Genomic DNA, 14710 nt, shown 5'->3' on the forward strand with positions numbered 1-14710 from the left:
CTGATAATAAGTCATAGCTGTCCTGCAGTTCAAATCTTTGGAATCTTTAAGTCTCTATATGTCCACGGGGAATCTCTAAAACCACAAACATCTTTAAAAGGTCAATACAATGAAAGAAGAAAACAAAAATGAATATCCTTATCTGGCTGGAAAGTTTTAACGTGAAAGCTTTTTGTAGTGAGGGACTCTCTGATATAGAGGCTATTCAGTTCATAATGCTGGATAATCAAACACAAAACTACAAAAGGAAAAATTGACCAATTTGACACATCAAAACTTCAAATTTTACCTTGCAAAAGACTGCTGAGAGCATGAAAATACAGACTGGAAGAAAACATTTGCAAACCACATATGACAAAGGACTAGTGTTTAGAATATATAAAGAACTCCCAAAACTAAACAGTAAGAGAAAAAATTCCAGTTAGAAAATGGGCAAAAGACATTAATATAGTTTGGATATTTTCTTCCACGCAAATCCCATGTTGAAATGTAATTCCCAATGCTGGAAGTGGGGTCTGGTAGGAGGTGTTTGGGTCATGGGGGCACATCCCTCATGGCTTGGTGCTGTCTTCATGACAGTAAGTTCACATGAGATCTGGTCATTTAAAAGGTGTGTTGCACCTCCCCCACCTTGCTCCTGCTTTTGCCATGTGAAGCGGCTGCTCCTGCTTTGCCTTCCACCATGAATGTAAGCTTCCTGAGGCCTCGCTAGAAGCTGATGCCAGAGCTATGCTTCCTGTACAGCCTGTAGAACCGTGAGCCAATTAAACCTCTAAATTACCCAGTCTCAGGTATTTCTTTAAAGCAATGCAAGAACGGCCTAATGCAGACATAAAGAGACATTTCACCGAATAGTGGCAAATAAGCCCATGAAAATCTCATCATTAGCCGTTAGAGAAATGCAAATTAAAACCGCAATGAAGTCTCCTCATAGTGCAGGTGCCATTACCGCCGCCCTCTGCCCTCTGGCCTGTCAATCTACCTGCAGCATGAGCAGCCTGCACCTCTACAGCACATCAGTCACTGGCTCCCACAAAATCAAGTCCCAGCAGAGTGAGGTGACCTGAATCCTGGATAGGAAGTGCATCTAATACCAACTAGTGGACATCTCCCAGGACAACGCCCTGAGGGATGAGATGCGAGTCTTGGTGGGCAACTCCAAGGCTGCCCCACCCCGGATTGTCAATGGGGACCACTACCGTGGAGGCTTTGAGCTCTTCATGGAGGCTGTGGAACAAAACATGCTGCAGGAGTTCTTGAAACCGGCCTGAGTCAAGCTGGCCCACAGTTCCCCTGCTGGACTCCATCACCACACTCTACTTACAGCTCTCACCTGACCAAGAAAGACCTTGTGACCAACTCCCTGTCATTCCTAACTTGACCTTAGAGTCCCTCTCCACAACACAAACCACTTCTCCCCCTTTCTAAATGTAGTCTCCTCTTCTCTATTCAAAGGCAACATTCCTTACCCACTAGTCTCAGAAATTGTCTTAAGCGACAGCTCCAAATGCTGGCACCTCTGTTGGTTCCATCGGCCAGAGCTTTGCCAAAGGCCCCACAATCCCTCTCCAGGAGGACCCTAAGGACAATTAAATGTGCTGTTCCATTGGAAAACACACACACACACACACACACACACACACACACACACAACAAAAGAGAAAACCATGATGCAATATCACTACACACCTAGCAGAAGGGCTAACGTATAAAATAGTGACACCACCAAATGCTGGCAAGAATGTGGAGAAACTGGATCACTCATTCATTGCTAGTAGGAATATAAAATGGTACAGCTTACTCTGGAAAACAGTTTGGCAGTGTCTTAAAAAACTAAATATGTACGTGTTATATAATTCCACTCAGAGACATTTATCTCAGGGAAATAAAAATGTATCTTCACAAAAATGATCTGTATACAAATGTTTATAGCAGGTTTATTCTTAATAGCCCAAACCTGGAAACAATTCAGATGGTTAAACGAACTGTGGCATATCCATACCGTGGAATACTGGTTAGCAATAAAAAGGAATGAACTACTGATACGTGCAACGACCTGGATGAATCTCCAGAAAATTATGCTGAGTGAACAAAGCTAATCCCTAAAGGTTGCTCATGGTATGATTATATTTATATAACATTCTTGAAATGACAAAATTATAGAAATGGAGAACAGATGAGAGCTTACCAGAGGCTAAAGAGAAAGTTGCAGTGGGTGGGGAAGTGGGTGTGGTTATAAAAGACCCACGGGAGGAAAGGATATTTGTGGTGATGAAAATGTTCTGTATCTTGACGGTATCAAAGTCAATGTCCTATTTGTGATATTGTATTATTAGAATTTTGGAAGATATTAACATTGGGGGAAACACCATTGAGGGAAACTGTTTGTGTTATTTCTTACAACTGCATGTAATTCTGCAACTATCTCAATATAAAAAAATTAATTTTAAAAACACTCCCCAGCCGGGCACGGTGGCTCATGCCTGTAATCCCAGCACTTTGGGAGACGGAGGCGGTGCGGGGAGGCGGGATCACCTGACGTCAGGAGTTTGAGACTAGCCTGGCCAACATAGTGAAACCCTGTCTCTACTAAAAATACAAAAATTAGCCAGATGTGTGGCAGGTACCTGTAATCCCAGCTACTCGGGAGGCTGAGGCAGGAGAACCGCTTGAACCCAGGAGAAGGAGGTTGCAGTGAGCCGAGATTGCGCCATTGCATTCCAGCCTAGGCGATAAGAGCAAAATTGTCTCAAAACAACAACAAAACACTTCTCATACCTAGGTTGCAGCCCATAGCAATTAAATTACAATGTCGGGAGAAGGAGCCAGACATCAGTATTTTAAAAAGATGTCCAGGTGATCCAACAGGCAGCAAATTTGGGAACCACTGAATTAAGCATCTCAGAAGCCTCTGAGATGTTTAAGAAGAGAAGGAAACAAAAGTTTTCCTAAAGTTCTCTTTATAGAGATATCTTTGTAAAAAGGAACAACATAGACACATCCTATTACATTTTGGCCACAGCCTCAGTCAGTATGAGAGAGAGGCCTTGGACATTTCTTATTCATCTGACTTCACTAATTGAAAACTTAAGCCTAAAAGCCAACATTACTAACTACTTTGCTACTGGAATAATTTACCAAAAATGTTTTATTTATTTATTTTTCGAGGTGGAGTCTCACTCTGTCGTTCAGGCTGGAGTGCAGTGGCGCAATCTCTGCTCCCTGCAAGCTCTGCCTCCCAGGTTCAAGCAATTCTCCTGCCTCAGCCTCCCCAGTAGCTGGGATTACAGGTGCGTGCCACCACACCCGGCTAATTTTTTCTTTTTTTAATTTTTAGTAGAGATGGGGTTTCACCATGTTGGCCTCAATGCTGGTCTCAATCTCCTGACCTCAAATGATCGGCCCACCTTGGCCTCCCAAAGTGCTGGGATTACAGGCGTGAGCCACCGTGCCTGGCCCCAAAAATGTCTTAAAAAGCCATTTCATGAATAATGCAATTTCTTCCCCTTCATCTTCATCCCAATACAGTAGATTTATAGTTTCACTTTCTGCGGTTTTAGCCAATGGTTGTCCAAAAATATTAAATGGAAAAATTCCAGAAATAATTAATAAGTTTTAAATTGTGCACCATTCTGAGTAGCATGATAAAATCTCACACCAACTGCTCCAGCCCACTTGAGATGAAAATCATCCCTTTGTCCAGCATATCCATGCTGTCTATGCTACCTTTTGTTTAGTCACTTAGTAGCCCTCTTGGTTATCAGATCAAAAAAACATAGTAGACTGTAATACGGTTCAGTACTATTCAGTTTCAGGCATCCACCAGGGGTCCTGGAATGTACTCTCCATGGATAAGAGGGCTACTGTAATCTTTATGAAATGAACCCTGAGAGGAGAGCTATAAAAATGCTCCTAGGTGTTCCACAGTCTGCGTAAGGTGTTACAGGTGTGTTGTTCTGTTTCAAAAGTAACACTTCATCTACACCTGGCTGGCATTTCAGATCCCTTTAATATTCACTCCCCTTATTTCCAAGAATTTTTTTTTCTTTTTTTTAACACAGGGTCTCTCACTCTGTCACCCAGGCTGGAGTGCAGTGGCACAATCCTGGCTCACTGCAGCCTCATCCTCCAGGGCTCAGGTGATCCTCCCACCTCAGCCTCCCAAGTACCTGGGAATACAGGCATGCCACCACACCCAGCAAGTTTTTGGTATTTTTTGTAGAGATAGGGTTTCACTGTGCTTCCCAGGCTGGTCTCAAACTCCTGGGCTCAAGCCATATGCCCTTTGGGGGCTCAGCCTCCCAAAGCTCTGGGATTACAGACGTGAACCATCGTGCCCAGCCCTTTCTATGAAATTTCTTAGAGATCCCGCTTAAACTTGTTATAACGAGCAGCCCTCTTAGAACAAACTATAAAAGAAAGGAGGGAGAAAAGGGACTGAATCGTTTCTCTCATTAAACTTGTACCCAATTTGACCTTAACAGTGAGCGCGTCCCATTGCATTGTTGAGAGGATTTTAGAAGGTTCCTGAGTTGCATATTTTCAAGTATTATCATGCCCTATTTTTCAGTCTAAGCCTTCTCTTGGGACTTTTTCTTTTAAATTAAAAACATTGTTTAAAATGTGTTATCAGAGTAACATTAATGTAATGAGAAGAGGCAACCTTATCAGATAAGATAATCTGTTTTTCCTGAAGGATGCCATTTTCATTGCATTAGGTTGTTTGCTCACAGAGACCTGTAGACACTTAGATTAGCCCTGCACATCAAGTCTTCTTTCTCACCAAGCCAATTTCCTGTTTGATTTTTACACTCCAAGAATCACAAGTACAGTAGCAGCTCCATGGGGACAAACAGAATAGGAAAGATTGAGTTATTTTTAATATTTGTTTTTGTTTTTTATTTCCAAGAAAATCTCTTTTAGAAAAGATGAAGTTGTCTTGTCCATATATGCCAGTGAATGCATGTAAATCCATTTACCATAGAGAAGAACACAGTTCTTTTACTGTTAAAGCCAAATAGAGGAGTCAGTAGTCATGTCATCCAAGACAGAGGCTCTTCTGGCCTTCAATGTACAGAGACATGTTGCATTAAATTCAGTTAAGGGCAACCAATGAAAAACAAGCTACACACAAAGATTACCTCTCACCCCATCATGCAAAGTTTCCATTCAGCAACATCTGGAGACTGCACAGCCCATTTGATTTAAATAGAAGACTCAGAGGCAGAAACCATATTCAGCCCAGATTCTTTGTGAACATAGCTTGTTGCTGAACCAATTCACTCTGCTTCTAATTCACAAATCTTCAGCCCTAAGCAGCATCATTTGGTTCTTATGAGGCACAGAGCCCTTTCCCCACCCAGGGCCTTTGCTTGGTCCATTCTCGCTGCCCGCATTGTGGCTCCCCTGGCTCTTGGCCTGCTGGCTCCCTCTCAGACTTCAGGTTTCAATTAAAATAACAGCCCTTCCCACTCTCCTTACTTCAGCGTTAGTCTCTGACTTGGCAGTCTGTTGATTTCTAAGTCCTATTCCAGGGCTTGACATCTCATAGTTGCTTGTTGAATTAATAAATGTTAACTCCAAAAAATAATAATAAATGCTTTCTCCAGTTAAAAAAGTAGATATTACACCGTTTTTAACAGAATAGTAGTGACAAATAACAGTTGATCACCTTAGCTGGGTGTGGCAGTTACAGCTACTTGGGAGGCTAAGATGAGAGGATCACTTGAGCCCAGGAATTTGAGGCCACAGTGAATTATAATCTTGCCACTGCATTCCAGCCTGGGCAACAGCGTGAGATCCTGTCTCTTAAAAAAAGCCCAGAAGAGTATATTTTAGTTAAACATACACATGCCTGTGATCATCAAATACCAAGACTGTAATGATTAGCTCAAGCTGTTGAGAAGCAGAAGCTGCCTTCTAATGGTGACATGCAGGATGCTCAGGCAGAATTTTAAATGGGTGCCACATTGAATACCTGACCACTCTATTTCAGAACTGTTCCTCCTCTGGATGCTTATATGCATTTATTATCTATTCCATTCACCCATCCAATAAGCACTACTACTGCTTTAAGACTCTTATGAACCTCTTCCACTAAAGTTTAAGCTTCTGGAGACCAGGGACAACTCTTTTTAATAATAATGGCAAATACTATTGAGTATCTCTTACGTGCTAGTCATAATGTTATGTATTTTCCTGTATTAATGTATGTGGTGGAGCTTTGACTTAAACCCGGACAGAATGACAGCAGAGCCTGCACACCTACACTTTCTTAAACCTGGATCTGGGCCGGGCACGGTGGCTCACACCTATAATCCCAGCTCTCTGGGAGGCCGAGGTGGGCAGATCACTTGAGGTCAGGAGTTTGAGACCAGCCTGGCCAACATGGTGATACCCCATCTCTACTAAAAATACAAACATTAGCCGGGCGTGGTGGCGAGTGCCTGTAATCCCAGCTACTCGCGAGGCTGAGGCATGAGAATCGCTTGAACCTGGGAGACGGAGGTTGCAGTGAGCTGAGATCGCACCACTGCACTTCAACCTGGGAGACTGAGTGAGACTCCGTTCTCAAAACAAAAACAAAAACAAAAAACAAACAAGCAAAAAGCCTGGATCTGACACTTCTTAGCTGTTTGCATGACCTTTGGTGAGTTGCCTCAGTTTCCACCTCTGTAAGGTAGGGAGGATAGAGTATCTACCTCAAGCGTTGTTGTGAAGATTAAGAGTTGATACTTGTAAAATGCTTAGAATAGTTCCTGGCACACAATAGGTACTCATTAAGTGTTTGTTGTTTGTTGTTGTTGTTATTGTAACCATTATTGCTTATAGGAAAGTCCCTTGTCTGGGAAACCCTCGGTCCTGGTTTTAGCATGGAAAGTCCCATGGCCTTGGTAAAAGTTCAAAACGGGTCCATATGGCAGGCTGCGGACAGAGAGTCAGCCTGGCGCCCTGGTGGTCACTCTCCACTGTCCTGCATCTTTTTCAGAGCTCACCTCTGAAAAACTGCCCCTTACTCTTTGTAATTGCCACCCTCCCAGTATTTCAGGACACTGTACTACTTAGCCAACAGGGTGTACAGAAATCATATACCTTCTTCGCACATTCTTCTATGTACTAAGCTTGTCCAACCCGCCTTATTCTGTTGTCGTTGTTGTTCTGTTTTGTTTTGTTTTAGGCTTTTAGCAGCCTGAAGCCGTGGTTTTTAGTTTCTGTCTCTAATGAAGCTGAAAAGAGGGATGAGGAAGGGGCTTTACTGGCCCAGCCAGAAACAGAAACTAAGAACCTGTGACTGTATTCAGTCTCTTTAACATCCCAGATTGTAGACCATCACTCTATTTTCCCCACTTCCTGTTAACTTTTATAACTATCTCTGAACTTTAACAGAACACTATTTTGTGTTTGCAAATAACGTGCTAAAACGCCTTTCCTAGCCGAATCAAACCCTAGCATCTAGTGCCCCCTGCTGCCCTTTCATAGGAAAGGCAAGAAGGATGAAAGTTTGATTCGCTGACAGTAAAATTTTTACTTGTCGAGATTTCAATAGGAATCGGTATAAATATCCTAAATTATATTCACGTTTCATCTTTTCTTTGAATCTACTCCTTGCCTTGGTTTTTTGTCTTGCCTTTGCGAACATTCATTTTTGCTTAATTATATTTTTCTCATTTATATTTGCTTTCTTTGAATTTCCTTTTGGTTGTTTTGCTATTGCTATTTGAACTTGTTTTGTCTTGGCTCTTTCTCACTTTGGCCATACCTTGACACGGACGCGCGGGCTCGAGAGGCTGCGGGCTCGGCGGGCGGAGGGCGCATGGGAGCCTCTTGGCCCTGGGCCTGCCCCTGCAATCCTTCCGCGGGATCTCTTGGACCCTCTGCAGGGTCCTGGCTCTGAGACGTTGCTAGAGGACAAATCCGCGGGATTTAGAGCGCGGCCAATGGGACAGCGGTGCCTGGCTGAGTGTCAGGCAAAATTAGCCAATAAACATGTAGTTTGGGCAAGGTGGGTCCGTCCCCTAACTCGGACCTTATAAAGTGCGCCCGCTGTTCCCACAAAGCCGGGCTGTTCCAGGCTGAGGCGGTTGCTCCCCTGCCGGGTGTGTTAGAAGCAAGTTAGAGGAAGAAGGTCTTGGGGACTACGGGCGCCACCGAGAACCCATACGAGGCAGCCGCCGACGGCGGGTCGCCGGGGCGGGGCCAGAACGGCGCCAAGGCCAACCAGAAGAACGGCGGCAAGAACGAGGGGGACGCGGGGCGGGTGCTGTGGGAGTTGGCTGGACCTGTGGGATCGACGTCTGCGCCGTCCAGGAGCCGCCCAGGGGAGAGAGCGGAGACTCGGGAGGAGGATGTGCGCTCCGACCCGGGCAAGCCTTCCCATCCCTCCCTTTCTCTTCTCTCCTTCCCTCCACCTGGGTTCGGAGTCAGGATCTGACCGCGGGCTCTGCCCAGGAAGACCGAGTTCCTTGAGAGCGACACCTGAGCGCCGGGGAAGACAGGGATAGAAGAGACGACAGCCCTTTGATAAGAGGATTTTTACACTAACTTCCAGCTGTGACGAGTGCATGGGGCCTGCGCCCTGAGAGGTTGCCTTTCCTTTTCCTCTCCCAGCCTGGGGGTTTGTGGTGATGTTAAGTTCTGTTAGGACCAAGGTGGATCTCAGTAAGGAAGTAGAGTAGATTTGTGAACAGCTGTCGGAGGTAGAATCTTTGCAGACCCAGAGTGGGTGGGTGTAGACCCTTTGCCATGGGTGGTAGCTTTATTTGTAATCCTTCCAGTGAAAGCTTTGGGAAATCCAGCCCTCCTAAACTCTTGCCTTTCTTGTAAGACTTTCTAAGCGCATGGCTTTGTCGTAAGACTTCTCGTGGCCATGTGTCTCACCCTACCGTTCGTCTCACCAATGAACCAGAGCTGGGATACCAGCAAAAAGGACCCAAAAGACTATTTTACCACAATTGAAGAGGTCGTGGACCATCCCCCAAAATGAATCCCAACACTGGAAGACCAAGAGAGTTGACGTTTGCTATCTTGAAAGCTGCAGCCCCTGTAGAGAAGGTAAGCTGTGTATTCCATCAAAGGTCTGTGTGTGCAGGATTGCATTTCTAAGAGAAGGCATTCCTGGATCATGATCATTTTGTCTGAGCTGCATGTGGCCAAGTGCACTGGGGGAAGCAGAGTTTAGGAACTTGTTCCTGTATGGATTAAGTGGGAAGTGAAAAGTATTAAATATTGGGCTAGAGTGGTCCAGGAAGAGGAGAGTGGACATTTAGTACCTGTTTGGGCCCCTGCACTAAATGCTTCACATATGAGGATTAGAAAAACACCCAAAGATTCTTAGATAGGCATTTCAGTGCCATTTTACGGAAGGAAAAACTAAGATGCAGAGAGGATTAAGCAACTAGAAGAGACCACATAGTGAGTAAAGCGTGGAACAGCAAGGATTCCAACCCCGTAGCCCAGCTTTATGTCTGGAGGAAGCAAGTCTTAGACTGGGACTGTCAGGCCAGGAAGAAAACTCAGAGCATGGACAAATGGCTCGGAGGGAGTGAGGACCGATTTATATGTGTTGAGGTAAACCAGGTGGATTTCTGTTTTGGAGAAAATTGGGAAGTCAGGCTTAGGTAGAGGGTGGTGTGTTTGGAGGGGATAAAATATTTTGTGCGCCTGTATTTTGTGTATTCCACCTGTGGTAGAATCTTGTGGCTCAGAAAGAAAGAACCTGCCTCGGGTAATGCTACTAAGAAATGCCAAAGAGAATTAGAACCAGAGTCTTCTTAACCCCCTTCTCAGAAGAAATTGTCCAGGTTTTAGCACTGAAAGTCTTACATCTTGGGAAACTGCACCATCCCAGTTTTAATGCTAAAAGTCCCTCATCCTGGGAAATCCCTTAGCTGTGGTTTTAGCACTGACAGTCCTACTTCCTAGGAAACTCCTTACTTCTGGTTTTAGCCCTGTAAGTCCCCAAACCCCTTAGTCCTTGGCAAATCTGGATGATTGATCCACTTACCCTTCTGTTGGAACAGATCCTAGAGCAGAAGGAGCACAGGCTGGGCTGCCATAGCATGGACCCCCAAAAAGCCACTGTCATGAAGAAATATCCTGTGAAGAAAATCTTTGCAGGGCACCTGAACTCCCAAAGCTACTGAGGAGAAGGTAAGGGAGTACTTTGGTGAGTTTGGGGAGGTGAATTTCTCCCCAGGATATGGTTTATGCTCCCCACCAGCCACCAGTGGATGCTTTTTTCTGTTTTCCTTGGCTGGTGGAGTTGTCAGTGGAGCTGCTCTCACCTCCTTTCTTGCCTTTGGAGGGCCGCCTTTTCTGAGTTCCCTTTAGGGCCTGAGCCAGGGGAGGGCATTGGCCCTGAGCTTTGCCTGTGTTTCCAGATGGAGGCCATTGAACTTTCAGTGGATCCAAAGTCTAACAAAAGACAATGTCTTGTTTTCGTCACCCCCCAAAGAAGAGGAACCTGTGAGAAATATTCTGGAGAAATTTAACACCATCAGTGGAAGCAAGGTGAGGAGTCTCTACCTCCATGTGCCTCCCCTCCTGCCTCTGGAGAGGTAGCCCTTTGGTTAATGGCAACCCAATAGGGTAACCAACCATCCCATTTTAGCATTGAGAGCATTGTGTCCTGGGAGACCCTTCCCTGGAATGTAAATAATCCTGGTTTTAGCAACAAAGTGTGGAAGGTTGGAGGAAATGCACAAAACCCGTAAGTTTTAGAGGGTCTGAAAGCAACATTGTCTATCAAATGGATACGGCACAGATTATTCATCTTTACTTGTTGTCACCCATTTGACCACTGATATTGGCAACCATAATTTGTAGTTCAGAATGGTCATCCATCCATCGTTGCATCATTCAAAGTGATGTGGCTTAAGTGTATATAATGATTATTAATAGTTCATCTTCGACTTTGCCTGTGGATTAATTGGTGTGCTTTGTAACAAGATAGTGCTAGTTTAATTTTTTAACATTGTGAATATTGTGACCATGTTTTCTAAGAGGTCAGATAATGAGAATGGTTATAATACCAATGCAACCATGACCCCATCACTGAAGAAGAAGGCTAAACGACTATGTAATTTTAATGATGGATGGAAGGACACATGCTACTGAACTAGGAAGGTAAATAACCAAAACAGAGCATACTACATAATATGCAGAAAAAAATTTGAGACTGGACATGGTGGAGAAGGGGATGTGCAAGCACATACGGAGGGCAAATCTCACAAGTAAGATGGGACAGGTGAATGCTTCTAAACCAATAAAAAATACCCTTGTTTCCCCAAAAGACACCAATGCTCAGTCAAAAGTAGCAGCTGCTGAATTAGCATGGGCATACCAGGCAAATAAGCCTGCATTGTCATAGCGTTCCCTTGATTGCTCTATGAAACTGAGTAAAGTTTCATTTCCTGATTCAAGAATTGCAGCTAAAATATCCTCTGGACAAAGAAGAAGGGAAATTTTTTGATAACAGATGTGTTGGCTCCTTACAGTATAAAGCCGATTTCTGTCATATCTCACCAACAATCCTGGTTTCTACAGTACATCAATTTTAAGTAATATGCCAAATCATGGCAGCAAAAATATGTTCCCTCTAGCTGTTAGGTACTTTGACTTGAAAACAGGAGTTTCAAATCATCTTCTTCATTTCTGTGAGGATTTTAATGAAACTGCTGAAATCATAAAATATTGTTGATATTTTGTCTAAATACAAACTAGACTTAGCTCATCTATCTGCGTATTCGTCAGACAGTACAGATGTAAAATTTTGGCAAATTCCATTCAGTCTACAAACTTCTTACCAAAGAAAATGAAAAGATCTTATCCATTCAATGCCTTGTACATCTTATATACAACACTGCTAAAAAGGGATGTGAGTTGCTTAAATGTGACATTGAGACTTTCATAATGAAAGCTTTTGGTTACTTTTCAATTTCCTCAAAAAGTGCAAAAGCACTTATGGAGATTTTTGACTTCACAGAAATGGAAGGTAACCTCTTTAGACGTGTGCCTGCAAGATGGCTGTCATTGTAGTGAGCCATAGAAAAGATGCTAAAATGTTGGCCTGCCATAAGATCATATTTTCAAAGGACAAGAATAATGTCCTTTGATATTGTTTGAAATCTGAAAGGAGAAAAAAATCAAGAATCTGAAGTGGGCCTTAAAAAAATCAGTAAGTCCCTTGTGACTCTGATTTTTATGAATCTGTCTCTCAAAAGCCAGGGTGCCCCCAGAAGAACTGAGACAAACTGAGTTTCTGAACATTTGAAAATGAGGAGCAGGCTCAGGATCCACAGGGTGTAACCATCGCGTGAGGCCCTGCCTGAGCAGCCAGCCAGTCAGTGAGGCTCTTCACCTTACTTCCATTTCTCTGATTCCACCTATGTACAACTTACGAAAACTTGCATTACTATAGACTGGGAGTTCTTAAATTGGAATCTGTGAATCTAAAGGGGCCAGAGGATAGAAATCAGGAAATCTGAAAATTTCGATGGAAAAAAAGTTTTTATTTATTTCCATCAGGAAAATAGGCAACAAACCACAGCAGTATTAGTACCTGTGTCTCTGTCATCACTAGGAATCACAGATATCCATGTTACAGATATCTTAAAATAGTTATGTACAGCACCACTCTGAAATTATGGTAATAATTAGATCCACCCCCTAGGTCTTGTAATCTTTAATATGTTAATAAAGAAGCACATCTATTATGTGACAGATTTAAATGTTTAAGAATTTGATTTCAATGAAATTGCATTTCAATAAAATTGGCTTCCTTTGCAATCCTGTGTATTTTATTTTGTGCATTTCTCCAGACTGCCAAAGGGGTTGGTGACACATTGAAAGTTAAGAGTCTCTGCTGTGGATCATGCATAGAAGGCTTTACAAAACGGTTGAGGGGAATAGGCTTTCCTGCATCCTTACCTTGGGCTGCAGCCTTTCCGTTAGCTGGAGAAGGCAGCAGCTGGTGCCTATGAGTTGAGAGGGCAGTGGTCCCTTTGCCTAAGAACCATCCTGTTCCCACATATTCAAGGGTATGGAATTCCCATAATATTCAAAGAGTTTTTCTTTAGTTTTAGGTGATACGCCTTGAGTAGGAATATCATGAGGCTGTTTCCAGCTTCGAGTATGTTGGTGACAGGGTGTAAGGGATCTCAGAGCATCTAGTCTTGTCCATATCTTAAATCCAGGCACTGAGGTCCAGAGGGGAGTTATTTACCCAGGTCACATCAGATGAAGATAATAAAGTATTCCAAGAGGATTTTAGTTTTATTCCAAATAGGGTAAGTGTTCTGAGAGTGTGAGGAGAGAAGGTGAGGAGGCTGGGGTAAGGATGGGCATAGAAGGGGATGGAAAGGAGTGCTGAGAGAACTCAGAACCAAATTTCAGGCTATCACTTTCTCCACGCCACATTCCAATGCCTTGCCATCAACTCTTCTGTGAATCTTCAGGAATTTTATTAATTCCCCAGGACCAACTTAGACTTTCATAAGTTAGATGTAGTTATATTACTTCCCTGAAGCACTTTTATGCACAAAGAATAGATGTAGCAAACAAACTTCACAAGATTTAGTTTTTGAGTTTCCTTTTTTATTCTGAGGAATTCCGCTGTAATTCTCAGTGACACAGAACCTCTAGAGCTACTTCACTATGACAGCCTTCTTCAAATCTCCAAAGGGCTATTACATAAGGAAGAGGGTCGGAGTTCTGTATTCATCAAGAAGGCAGAAGATTGAGATGATAAGTTGCTACAGGGAGGCATAATTTAAAGTCAATTTAAACTGTAATCCCAGCACTTCGGGAGGCAGAGGCGGGAGGATTGCTTTGAGCTCAGGAGTTCAAGACCCTCCTGGGCAACACAGTGAAACCCGGTCTCTACAAAAAAAAAAAATAGTCGGGTGAGGTGGCACACACCTGTAATCCTAGCTACTTGGGAGGTTGAGGCTGGAGAATCGCTTGAACCCAGGAGGCAGGAGGCAGAGGTTGCAGTGAGACGGGATGGTGCCACTGCACTCCAGCCTGGGCGACCGACTGAGATCCTGTATTTAAAAAAAAAATAAGGTCAATTTAAGTTTCGTTCCTGGGATTGGGCGGATTGCCTTGGATTAGGCAAGGTTTTAAAGGCTTTCCAACTCTGGAATTCTATACCTTTCCCAGTAGATATCTAAACCCAGCAAATCCTGGGCCTGAAGTTTAAACTAGGATCCTCGTCTCCCAACCACATCTAGATGATCCCATAGTGTAATGAAGGGTGCTTGGGCTTTGACACCAGGCAAACTTGGATTTTGACCTGGGACAACTAAGTCACTTGACCTCACTGAACCTTAGCTCCCTCCACTGACAGTGGGGACAGTCTGCTGGAGGGTGTGTAGAAGACCTCGGGTTGCCTTTTGGAGGTTCTGGAAATGTCCCTTGAAAGATGAATGGAATTAATTTAAAAATCTTCGCCTTCTGTAATTTTGGCTTCTTGCAAACACGCTTCCTGCCAGTCCTGCTCCGTCAGGCGGGAGGCAGCAAACCCCAGCCCTGGCTCCAGGACAGGGCCGAAGGCAGGATAGACGGAGCAACGGGTCCGGCTGCCGCCGGGATGTTGCAGCACAGGGCCTCCTGGCTGCCTGGCCTACAGGCCGCCCGGATTCAGCCGGAGGGCATGGACCGGGCGGAGTCCTGCAAGGCGAGAAGGGACATAGCGCATGCGCGCGGCAGG

At 44.0% G+C, this 14710-nt stretch overlaps 1 protein-coding gene across 1 annotated transcript; it reads left to right on the plus strand.

Annotated features, from left to right (window-relative positions):
• The first annotated feature begins 989 nt into the window (after window positions 1-989).
• LOC107975295 (SH3 domain-binding glutamic acid-rich-like protein 3) lies at window positions 990-1271 on the plus strand. The gene is given in 1 exon segment (XM_016956267.3): window positions 990-1271. A coding segment is annotated over 1 exon segment (282 nt).
• Window positions 1272-14710: the final 13439 nt, after the last annotated feature.

This window comes from Pan troglodytes, chromosome 5 (genome assembly GCF_028858775.2).
Source record: "Pan troglodytes isolate AG18354 chromosome 5, NHGRI_mPanTro3-v2.0_pri, whole genome shotgun sequence".
Taxonomy (NCBI): Eukaryota; Metazoa; Chordata; class Mammalia; order Primates; family Hominidae; genus Pan; species Pan troglodytes.